Raw genomic sequence first — 13,512 nt, forward strand, 5'->3', positions numbered from 1 at the left:
ATCATGAAATTAAATAATCGGTGTTCTTCTTCCACAAAAAATAAAAGAAGAAGAAAAGTTCATATTCTTCAAATATATAATATAATTGTTAATGTAATTTTAAAGGTACAATTATTAATTTATATACACTAATGAAGAATAGCGTAAAATCACCTATCATTTGAAATGTTTGATGTTTGACGGCTTAAACAATTAATCTAAATTTTACTACTTTGTTTTTATTTATAAACAAAAATAAGCAAATGGAAGAAAATCTATTTAGTTTTAAATCTATTAATTCATTTTTGTTTATAAATAAACACAAGAGATTATGTGTTTAATAGTTACAAAATTAGATGACCATCTAAAATGCTTATTACTTTCTACAAAAGAATAAGACACTTCATACTGCATAAGAAATGAATGATGCAAAGACAATATTAAAACACAAGATTAGCCAAGGAAACTCCAATTAAACAAAAAGTCCTCTATTTCAAAGCTCATATGTATATATATACTAAAAAAAGTGAAGATATCAAATTACACTTCAAAAATATTAGAAAAGGATTTAGGAAGGTATATATAAATAATGATGATAATATAATAAATAATGATACAAACTTTATAAACCGTGGTAATTAAGGTTTGTAATAATCAGGCGTTGAAGATCTTGGTAAGAGCCTGCAATGCATTTAGTTGCAACCTCAATTGCAAGATGTGCTCCGCCGTCTGAAGAAAAAGGCGGTCCGCCTTCAACCCGCCGCCTCCCGGAATTATCCTTTGCAATTTCTTCATCTTCCTCCCAACTAACTCCTTCCTCCTTCTCCTCCTCCACTTCACTTTTGACAAATCTTTGCAACCCATCAAAAATTAATTTATTAAAAAATAATGTATATGTGCCTTCACACTTTATTAATAAAAAAATAAATTAATTATAATACATACAAAAATGTGACTAGGGTTTTAGAAATAAAAAAAAAGAAGATAGCAAAGTTGAGAGAGGAAGAAAAAAAAAAGAAGAAGATAGTTGAATGAAGAATGAGGGCATGAAATGAGCAATGGAAAGGGGGTATAAATGGATGTTGGAAAAAAGGTATGGGGAATTAAAGAGTTGTGGAATCGGGCCATGTGCGCCGAGCCGAGTTGATTGATTTGAAGCCGAGTTGTAGAGTTTTGATTTGGTTATCGCACGGTTGGTTTAGTAGACTTAGTTTGGCGTGTTTGGGGAAGTGGGCCCAGCCTGATGTTTGGCCTGAAGCGGCCCACGCACGTGTCTGACAGCTTCTCTATCTCCCTACTTGGCTCACACGCTCGCGCCAGCCGTCACACATTGGAGTTTAATACTCCTACTTTTTTAGCAAGGAATTCAATACTCCTTTTAATAATCGCTGTATAACTTAATATCAATTATATTTCACAAAACACATAAGCTAATTTATAAGATTTATATTTGATAAGGAAAAGACAGAAATATATATATATAACACTTATTTAATTTATAGTTTATAATGTTTACGAAGTTATTGTTTATAATTTATTATTTTTATGGCAATTTAACCTTTAATATTGTAAATAATATTTTTTAATAATTTATTTAATACAATTTTATATTATTTATAAATCAATTAAATTTTAGAATAATTCATATTTTAAAATAAATAAACTAATTAAATCAATATATATATATATATATAATCAATAATTTTTAATTACTATTTTTAATTTTTTTTAAATATTAATTGATATAAAATTTATTTTTAATAAATAATGTCATTTATATTTTTAAGTTAATTGAATGTTAACTTTATCAAATACTTCAATTAATTTAACAGCTATCATATAGTTTATCTGAGATCACCTAATTTTTACCAAAGAGATTCTAAGACTAAGGAGATTTACTTAATATGTTAAATTTGAAAGTTTTTTTCTAAAGTAATATTAACGTTGAAGTTGTCAATGTGTGCTTGTTTCATGCTTCTTAAAGATGTTTTTGTCTATTTTTTTTTTTTTCTTTTTATTTTTAAGATTTCAACAAAAATCAACGACAGACATGTGAAGTTAGAAAAACACCCTAATTAAATATAATAGAAAAAAGAAAAATAAGAGACCTTGGAGACTAGACAAAAACTTAAGAAAACAAATATGTCAAATGTGTATAATTGTCTCGCTAAAAATTTTATTAGAAAAATCCTAAAGGATAACACCATGACAAAGAAAAAAAAAAGTGCAACAAAAGCAACCAAAAATAGGAAAAGACTAGAGGCATAGTCTAATGGAAACAAAAGTTAGAAAGATCAAGTTTGTTAAAAAAGAATCTTTCCTAATATAATTTGGTATCACATCCCATCAAATAACTCATCCTCATTAAAGCCCATATTAGTTAATTTATCAACACAAGAGTTACCTTCACGATAAATGTGTGACAATCTAAAGTGAAAGTCTATGATAATTCTCAAACAATTACTCCAAAGATTATGAAGATTTCAAGGACAAAGGACATATTGCTTTTAATATTTTTTTGAAAATTGAAAGGATCGATTATTTAGTGACAATTTTCTTTTTCAAAAAAGTCTATTATTAGGAGGCGGAGGGAGTATAACACCCACTTTTAAGACTTTTTCCTTCCTCGATATAAGATCCTTGTCAAATTTTCATATACATTAATAATATCTTTAGACAAATACCCCTATTTCTTTATAGATAAGTGATAGTAATTAGTAATTAGCTACGGAATGGAGATTTTTTAGTAGCATAAACTAAATCTTTTACCTCCTTCATAAAATCCAGAATCGGCTATAATCCTGTGCGACTAGAACATTCGCACAGGACCTCCAATTAGGGAAGGCATCTAATTTTTGTTATAGTATACTTCACCTTTGATAGATTGTATTTATATCCTTAATTTTGTATAATGATCACTCTAAAATTTTATATTTGTACCTTATACTCAAAATAAATATTCATTTTCTAAATAGATACTATCTTCTATAAGACTCAATCTATTTTCTCTCAACTATCATCTCCATTTCACACCCACCATTATGAGTATGTGACACACCAAAGCCCAAAGGTTAGAATCTTGATGCTAGGGTATTCTTCATGTTCAAGTTTTGTGATTTACTGATTTAGGAACTCAATATGTTTGAAATTGTATATTTATTGATTTTAAAAACTCATTATCTATTATGATTTAATCTGATGTTAGAGTTTTAGATTTTATGAACTCATTACTGATTTTTTTATTTATTTATGATGGTACTATTTGACCTAAGAAATTGGGATGCTCTTGATTTTAAAATGATTGATTTTTAGTTATGAAATGTCTTAAAAATATTTTTCTATTGTAAAGGGTCATAAGGATAATTCGAATAGACTTTTACAGTTAATTGATATACCAGAGTTTTATCAAACAGAGAGAAGTGTGAGATTGACTTGTTTATTCAAAAGAGCTTGACATAGATATTATTGAAAGACTTAGAGAACATGTGATAAGCATGAATCGTGTTAAAAATATGACCACTTGGTATAAGTTGTGTCAAAGGCTAAAAAATTGTCAAACTATTATAAAACGACTAACCGTAAAGGAAAAGGAACTTTGAAAAAATGTTTTAAAAATAATTATTTTAATAATGAAATTCCTTGTTAAACATAGTTTGACCTTTCGTGGTTATAATGAGAGATTATATGACATATCAATGGAAATTTTTTGGGTTTAGTTTAAATGTTAGTTGAATTTGACCCAACTGTCTAAGATCATGTTACACATATTATAGATGATAAGGTTCACTTTTATTATCTTGGGCATAACATATAAATGAGTTAATGTTTTGCTTGATTTTGTAATTAAAAATGAAATCGTTAGAAAAATCAAACAAACAAAGTATTTTTCAATAATACTTGATTGTACTCTTGATGTTAGTCACCAAGAGCAAATATATTTGATAATAAGATATATTAATATTTCTTTAAGCTCTAAATCAAATAATAAATTATTGTGCTTAAGGTAAGGTATTTTGACTATATTTGACTATTATTATTATTATTATTATTATTATTATTATTATTATTATTAATATTAATATTATTATTATTATTATTATTATTATTATTATTACTATTATTATTATTATTATTATTATTATTATTATTATTATTATTATTATTATTATTATTATTATTATGCTTGAGTATTTTTCGAATGTTATTGCACTCCATTTTATAGAGGATTGTCATTCAGCACACTCATGTTTCAATTTGATTTCTCATATCTACGCCGTTTTGAGTGGCTTGAATTAATTTTTAGTTAGACACATTTGTCGTGAGGGAAATCGGACAATAGATTCTTTGTTTTTGAGTTACTAGGAGTCATGTTGATAACATTGTAAAAAGTTATTCTATAAAAAATTGGGTTTAATATTTGATATTTAGTCTATATTTTCATTATTTTTATCTTAATTTTATAGTATTTGAAAAATTTATATTTAATTTATTGATCTCAAAAATTTTAAATTTTATTAATTTTTTTTATAATATTCTAAATATAATTGCAAAAATTATTTAAAAATATATATTGATATTTTAGAAACTAAAAATGAATACATGATAATTTTATAAGAGTTAAAAAATATAATTTTTTTTATAAAAACTAAAAAATATAATTTAAAATTTTATAGAAATTAACAACTTATTTAAGTTTTTCGATGAACACCACATTTTTTGTAGTTGCCTCTACTTATACGTCTCTTAAATTTATTAATTAAATGGGACCAATAGGCAACTGATTTTGTAATTATGATCTTGTTTTAGCTACATTTTGTTTTGATACTGTTTATGATATTTAATATAATTAATTAGGCCATGAGCTTCCATTAGAATACCGTTTTCCCTCTTGGATCACAACCAACAAATTAGGTATACAAACACTAGCATAACATGTTGTTAGGATTATTGGATTCCGAATTATGATACATCAGGTTAATTTTATAAACATCCATGATTTATTTGTATGAAAATATTAATTAGGATTTGAATTCTTTTTTTTTCAGAAGAAAAATATATGTATATAAATCTTTATATCAAAACAGAAAAGAAAATTAATAAAAGGACAATATATTTTTCTTATTTCTATTGAAAATCACTCAGCTAGAAAGATTCTTATGTAATAAAATCATCATGCATTAATAGGAAGATGATATTAGTGACGCATTTAAAACATCTTTTTTACAAAAAAAAAAAACAAAAAAACAATATTTCATTAATAGTGAGATAAAACAGCATTGCATAGATTAGAAAACAAATGGATTAAATTCAGCCAAAATTTACATCCAATAATTCAATCATAAATGTTTTTTCATCCATAGCCAAAGACAAACAAACCAGTAACTTAAGTTGAGATTCTATGGTCTTTATATCTTCTCTATTGCAGATTATTTTTTGAACTTCAAATTAAAATCAACTTTTATGTGAAATATGATTTGTCCAAATTATCTATAAATTTGGTAGTATTTTGATGCGTGAAGAGGTTGCTAATAATAGTAACAATTATCTTTGATTCTAAGAATATCACACAAAGATTAAAAAAAAAAATAACGTCATATCAAGATGACCAACAACACAATCTTGCACTAAATAATGAAATCATAAATAAAACACGAAAGAAAATTAAATCTACGTGGTATTAACTTTTTTAAATAAAAGGAGAGAAAAAAAATGTCTTGGAAAGGTAATTTCATATCCAAAAAATAATTATAAACCACTTCTTTGATGGCTAAAAAAGAAGTGAGGGGTTAGGTTTTTTTATGGAGGCGATTACACTGTTATGATATTTGTGATTTTAAAAAACACATAGTTTTGTGATAAGCAAGAATTTATCTATCTTTATAGCTTTGTTTGATAGGTTAATATGATGTTTTTAATTTGGTTTCAGTTCTATTTCACTATCTTTTGTTTTGATTGATAGGAGAAGTAAAAGAATAAGTGAAAAGTCATTAAGTCAAATGGTGCAGTCACAGTCCATTAAGATCAAACAAATGGAAGAAAAAACTAGTTCCAACAAGAATTAAGACTTGATTGTAATGATTATTATGCCCTTAATAATTGAACGAGGTAAAGGTGAACATTTTCCACTCCAATGCAATAGAGATTACTGTTTGACCATAATGGCCATTACGGATGTAATATTCCCGACTTCTACTGTTGAGCTGTTTATCTTCTATGAAATTATGATGTTTTTTTTTTGTAATTAAAGCACATAAAGACACTTGGGACTATAAAAAGAACAAAAATACTTTTGACACATATTCCTACTCATAAAACTCTTGTTTTGTTCTTGTAGTTCTCTAACAAATTTATAGTTTTAATAATATTCAATATTTTCTATTTATTTTGTTCTTTTACAATTCCAATGTTTTTATATTTATGCTTTGATTCTATTATGATCATGTGTGAGTAGATCTCCTTTTCTTGGGATTGTAGGATTTTTAATGATGGATCTCTAACAATTTCTATTTCTTTCTTTTTCTCACGGGTATTGATCTTTTAATCTAATTCAGATAAAAATCATGTTTGCACTTGAATATCAAATGATTACTAAAAAGTGAATTTGATATCTGACCCACAAGATTGAATAAGAGAATCAAATCATGAAAATAGATATTGGTTTTCTTGAAATCATGAAAGATAGTTTCTCTTAATGGATTTTGCTAATACATCAATCATAAGAATAGGTTGGTTATTAGTTTAAAATACACTTTGTCTCTTTGAAAGAAAACATTAGTTATAATTATTTATCTGATTTTTAAGAGTTTAAGACTCATAATTTGGAGAAGATTAGTTTTATTGTATTCATCATTGTGAAAAACTACAATCTCAATACTTTATTTTTATTGTGAATTTTAATGAATAAAAAATCACTATCAACAATCATCATTTAGCAAATCATCATAGTAAAGAGAGATTGATACTTATAACAAAGTCTTTATATGAGAATGATAATTTTTACTACGCGATAATACTGTACACTTGCGGGCTTATCATTTTGAATACCATTATTTTATAAGATTTAATTGATATGAACCGTCAATTAAAAAAATTGGGTTAATAGTGCTTTTGGTCCCCGTAATATGAGTCTAATCCAATTTTTGTCCATGTAAAATTAATTTTTCATTTTGTCAGAGGTATCTACTCACTTGTTAAACCGTCAAATTGATCTATGACTTTGTAGGATCGTCTCAAATAGATATATGAGAGTATAAATATTTCAAAAGCATTATTGATTGTGTCAAATATTACTCATACCAACTCTTTTGATGATAAGTGGTTAAATATAAAGACCAAATTACAAATTCAGTAGTATTGTTTGAAATTGATAGTAAATTGTTTAATACATAGACCTAATTGATAGTAAGTGGTTAAATATAGTGACTAATTTGACAGTTTAGTTGTACACAATTTGACAAAATGACTTATATAAATAATGTTTGATAGATTCATGGACTATTTTGAATAATCTTAAGAACTTATTTGAGAACATCCTAAAAAGTCAAGTGTCAATTAATTTGATAATTTATCGATGTTATATTTATATTACCACGTACTAGTGTATGTGACTCGTACTTTGTATAAGTTAGTTTCACTCAAAAAGAATAATTACTATATTTATATGTCAGTATTGTTTAAATAATTGTTATTGTTATATTCTGTTGAAAAAATAATAATAAAAATATTTATTAAGTGTAATTAATAAGGGAGCTTTGTTGGAACATGGATAGTTTCACTATCCCAATGTCTCAACAATTTAAAAGAAAAATAGTCTATAAGAAATAATGAAAAAAATTTTAAATTAAAAAAATAGTGATATAAAATTCCAATTGTATATGTCAAGAGTTTCGTATAGCGATATAAAAACTAAACCAATATGACCTCACAAAAAATAGTTTTTGAAAAAGTTTTTTTAAATTTTTTAAAATAATTTTTTTTTATTTTAAAAAATGTCAATCCAATTTAACCAAACTAAATTAACTTGTTCTTTGTTGATTTGTTTCAAATTTTAGGAGAAAAATTATAAAAACTTAACTAAACTAATATATTTTTGTTCATATTTTTTCTCTCTCTTTATCATTGCGTTTGCAAACACTTTTTTGTGTTTATATTGCAAATTTATAATTTAAAATTTTAATATAAAATAAAATTTTATGTTGTATTCATCAATTGAAATTTTAAAAATCCAACACATATTTTTCAATCTTTATTGTTATAAAATATTCATTAATGTGTTATAGTTGTAATTTCTGTGTTAAAAATTTTTCATTCTCGTGTATTATATTAAGTGTAATTTCAATGTTATAAAATGTTAATTTTATGGGCAGGTTTTATGTTATAAATTATATATTCATTTATTCTCTAGTATTATGCTTATAATTTTATATAATAAATATTGACATATTTATGTTATATTTATATATAACTTCAAAAATCATATATATATATATATATAATATGTGTGTGTATGCATATTTTGTTATAATTTCATATTATAATTGTTGATTTGATTTTGTTTAAAGTTTCGAAATAGGAGGCCACCTATTGGCACGGTTATAAGAAAATTAGTATAGCCTTTTTAGTCATATGTAGTAGTCCGCAATTAATTGATAAAAATGAATCAATGTAATTGTTTAGAATAAGGAGGAGTTGACACATCAACTAATTTGAAGATAGTTTGGTGGAGAGAATCACATGCATGAAAGAAGTTCAATAGATGGATGATGGATCCACAAACTTGTATTAATATTAATATAGATATATACTTCTTCTTTTGTCATGAGTTTATTTGACCTTCTTATGGTGCTATAATTATACCTAGAGTGATGCTAAATCAAGTTGATTTCATTTGCTTTTGAAAGCTAAGTCATATATATTTGGGTTTCTTTTTATTATCTTTTATTTAAAAAAATTATTAAATTACTTTTTTTTAAATTATATTTAAAAATATTTTTTTTATAAGTTGTCTTTGTAAATGACGACTTTTTTAAGAAAATTTAAATTTGTAAAGGCGACTTTTTTTGTTAATTTAAAACAAAAATTGATTTTTTTTTTTGTTTCAAAAAATTTTCTTAAAAAAATCGTCTTTGCAAACTCGAATTTCTTTAAAGAAGTTTCCATTTACAAAGATGACTTAATAATATTCGATGTATAATTTTAAAAAGAAAATATTTTATAATAAAATTTAAATAAGAGTTATTGAAAGAAAAAAAAATTTATATTTAGCCTTCATGTTTAGGCAAAAGTCTAAATTAATTTTCTAAAATGTTTAATATTTGATGATGAGAAATGATTTGTATATACTAAATTTTGATGTTAGATACCGTACAAGAATACGATTTTTAATTGTTTAATAATTTTTCTCTCTCCTCAACTGACTCTTTAAATTGTACACATATTCACTATGCTTGTATTGTATTTGTATATGGTGTCAGTATACAATGTCTTAAATTTAATGTCCAAATAATACTACTCTTTAATGAATGAAATATCAGTTCTTTATCTATGTTATATCCAGTTTGGCCATTACTTAGGAAATTAACCATATCTTTAGTTATACAAGTCCTTTTGAGGTGAATATATATTTGGGTTTCTTTTTATTATCTTTTATTTAAAAAAATTATTAAATTACTTTTTTTTAAATTATATTTAAAAATATTTTTTTTATAAGTTGTCTTTGTAAATGACGACTTTTTTAAGAAAATTTAAATTTGTAAAGGCGACTTTTTTTGTTAATTTAAAACAAAAATTGATTTTTTTTTTTGTTTCAAAAAATTTTCTTAAAAAAATCGTCTTTGCAAACTTGAATTTCTTTAAAGAAATTTTCATTTACAAAGATGACTTAATAATATTCGATGTATAATTTTAAAAAGAAAATATTTTATAATAAAATTTAAATAAGAGTTATTGAAAGAAAAAAAAATTTATATTTAGCCTTCATGTTTAGGCAAAAGTCTAAATTAATTTTCTAAAATGTTTAATATTTGATGATGAGAAATGATTTGTATATACTAAATTTTGATGTTAGATACCGTACAAGAATACGATTTTTAATTGTTTAATAATTTTTCTCTCTCCTCAACTGACTCTTTAAATTGTACACATATTCACTATGCTTGTATTGTATTTGTATATGGTGTCAGTATACAATGTCTTAAATTTAATGTCCAAATAATACTACTCTTTAATGAATGAAATATCAGTTCTTTATCTATGTTATATCCAGTTTGACCATTACTTAGGAAATTAACCATATCTTTAGTTATACAAGTCCTTTTGAGGTGAAATTAAATTCGTAAGTTTTCTAACATACACATCTACATTTCATATGAATACTTTAAATTGTACACATATTCACTATGCTTGTATTGTATTTGTATATGGTGTCAGTATACAATGTCTTAAATTTAATGTCCAAATAATACTACTCTTTAATGAATGAAATATCAGTTCTTTATCTATGTTATATCCAGTTTGGCCATTACTTAGGAAATTAACCATATCTTTAGTTATACAAGTCCTTTTGAGGTGAAATTAAATTCGTAAGTTTTCTAACATACACATCTACATTTCATATGAATAGTATGAAACTAATTCAGTGATATATTTAAACTTTTGAGATGATTTGTTCACAAATGAATTCAGGATGTTAGAAAATAATGTTTTTAGTGTCTTAGTGAAACAATTCAATGCTATGATTTTAAATTTATTAATTATTAACTTGTGCTTTTAAGTTATTTATTTAGACAAAAAAAAAAGTTAATTTATGATATGTTAAAGTATTCATATTTATATAAGACCACGTGGTTATTTTTAATTAATCAAGATTGATTTCATCATCAATTCTGAACCGATCTCATGTACACAACAATACAATAACACACTTTTTAGAAGAATAAAATGATCTGGAAGATTGGTCAAAGAATGTCAAATCAGATTGATGATATAATATTTGCATAATATTAGAGTTGTCTTATTAAAGACAAGAGACAAAATGAATTGGTTTAGGATCACTAAATGCATGTTTTAGATTATTAAAATTCGCACATAACTCGCCCAAAATTGCAAAAAACACATTTAGATTGACCTCCAGTTTTGATCTTCGGGTTTATTAGTTAGAAGCAAGTACAAAACATTCAAGTACACTACGAAAAACATTGTTAACATGACTTATGTACCCGATTCTGACACAACACTGTTCCGACAACTATACTTAACCTTTGTGCCCAAGATTCTTTCAAGACTTAAGGAAAAATGTTATGAGTTTAAAGAAAAACTGTGACACCCTAAACCCAGAAATAACATTTATAATAATATATACTAAATTATTTGAAGAAAACTTGCAGCGGATAAAGAAAATCTATTAAAGAGAATAAAAACTTTAATATCTAATTTAAGATATCACGTTTCTCTAAATACACATATAACAATTCAACTTTGTTTCTCAATTAAAACAGTAGAATATCAATGAACTTGATTTAACTAGAATTTCTTGATTTCATTCCCAAGACTTACTCGTACTAAGTTTTCATATAAAAAATCATTTATAATAACATAAGTAAAATATACATTACAACTCTTAATTCCCAGTATCACCTATCAGAGCGAGATTTCTCCCAAACTTGAACTTCGAGACTCATTAACCTGTAATAACTGCAATTTCACAACAAAACAATCAAAAGAAAATGCAATGTTATGCATGAGTTTAGACTCTACTTCACAATGTGGTACCATTCTAACTCTGAAGTACTTGGTTAGGAGGCTTGATACTATGCCACCATCCCGGTGGACGGACAATTTAAATTGGCCCTGTCCTCATAGATCCCCTCAACTCAACCCGAGACACATATACGTGACAGTCGAGGTAAACGTGTGTTGCGTGGTAGCTCCCGACATTTGGAGTGCTACCTCCAAGTCACCTAGGAATTCCCCACAGGAATACCTCCAAGGTCTAACAATCTTGCCGTAAGGCTCAACAGCAGACCGCCACAATCAGGCTCATTCAGTTGTACTTCCCCGGAATCACTAGGCTTGTCAGGCCCTACCTATATGATGACAAAATAATCTCCACTTCACAAATTCTCAATATTTATTTTCTTCCCTTGTTGGCCTATGATACTCCATTAAGACCGTCATCTCAAACACAAATTGAAATCAAAATGATTTCACCAACTATGGAGTTACTTCAATATTCTCATCGCAAATTCACAATATCACTATCACTAATCATATCTCATCAAATAAACTCATCACAATTTTATAGAATCACTATCATCAATCAAACATCATCATTATCATCACATAAACATATCACAGATTTATATCATAAATCACACATCATCATTAAATAAACTTACATTATACACTGCATTCACATAAACTCGTTTAATCAAATATATGCACCAAATTCATTTGAAATCAATTATCACAATGATATCAAATATCACAATAATATCAAATATCACACATTTAACGAAATTAAATCAATCAACACCTTATAAATATTTCTATTCCACATTTTAATATCACAATTTTCTTATTTGCACATTAATTAATTTATCACTCAAAGGGCTACTGCCACACGTAGCGAGCCCCGGATGAATCATTGGAAAATACGGTTTTCCCGTTCATCTCACAATATATTATACTCATCAATTTAGACGCTGTCTCACCCCTTACCTTATTTCGACGCTTTCACACATGAGTATGATTCCTTGATAAAACAATCTTTGTTCTTTGACTTTTTGTCCTTCAATCGATCTAACTAGACAATTTATGGGTAAACGTCAAAAATAAATTATGAGAAAATAATCTAAAAACTATATTTCGAAATTCGGTTAAGGAAAATTACCATAAATAAAAAAAACCAATCAGTGGATAATATAGCCACTTTTTACACGATCGCTTTGGCGTTGGTTTCACTAAAATCGGACTTACGGTGAAGAAGAACGGTGCAAAATAACGAATTCTGTAAACGGAGAAATCGGGGATTTTAGGGAGAAATTCGGGTTGTTAAAAATCTGAAAAATTGTGTTTAATTGAATAGTTAAATGAGTAAAACAACATACTGAAATTTAGACGATAACCAAATGAAACTTTTTTGGAACAGTTATCGATCACCGGTGCCAAATGATAAGTTGTTGTTGTGTTTGTTCCAGAGTTGCCCGTCCAATCTATTTTTTTCTTTTTTTTTTTTTCTTTTTTGGTTGTTTTATTTTATTAACAATTAGGCTTAGTAAAACCCATTGGTCCCTTTATTTATTTTTAAATAAAACCAATAATTACTAAAACTTATATTTTAACATTTTGTTTTAACATAATTTAATTACTAAAATTTGTTAATATTTTCAAACTAATATTTTATAAAATAAATTAATTAATCTTTTAAAATATATTAATAATCAAAACTCTCATATTCAAAATAATCACCTTAATGATATTTTTTTATTTAAAATACTTACATTAAAATACTATCATCATTAGAGAATATTCAAA

The 13,512-nt window shown here is 25.7% G+C and overlaps 1 protein-coding gene across 1 annotated transcript in view; it reads right to left on the minus strand.

The window, feature by feature from the left end:
• Positions 1-601: 601 nt before the first annotated feature.
• The window catches only part of LOC101498122 (putative F-box protein At3g16210), a 28,285-nt gene continuing 15,374 nt past the window's right edge, over positions 602-13,512 (minus strand). Inside the window, exon 4 of the mRNA XM_004509794.4 lies at positions 602-830. Coding sequence (XP_004509851.2) covers positions 602-830 — 229 coding nt within the window. The remainder of the gene's footprint in view (positions 831-13,512) is intronic.

Source organism: Cicer arietinum, chromosome 7 (genome assembly GCF_000331145.2).
Source record: "Cicer arietinum cultivar CDC Frontier isolate Library 1 chromosome 7, Cicar.CDCFrontier_v2.0, whole genome shotgun sequence".
NCBI lineage: Eukaryota > Viridiplantae > Streptophyta > Magnoliopsida > Fabales > Fabaceae > Cicer > Cicer arietinum.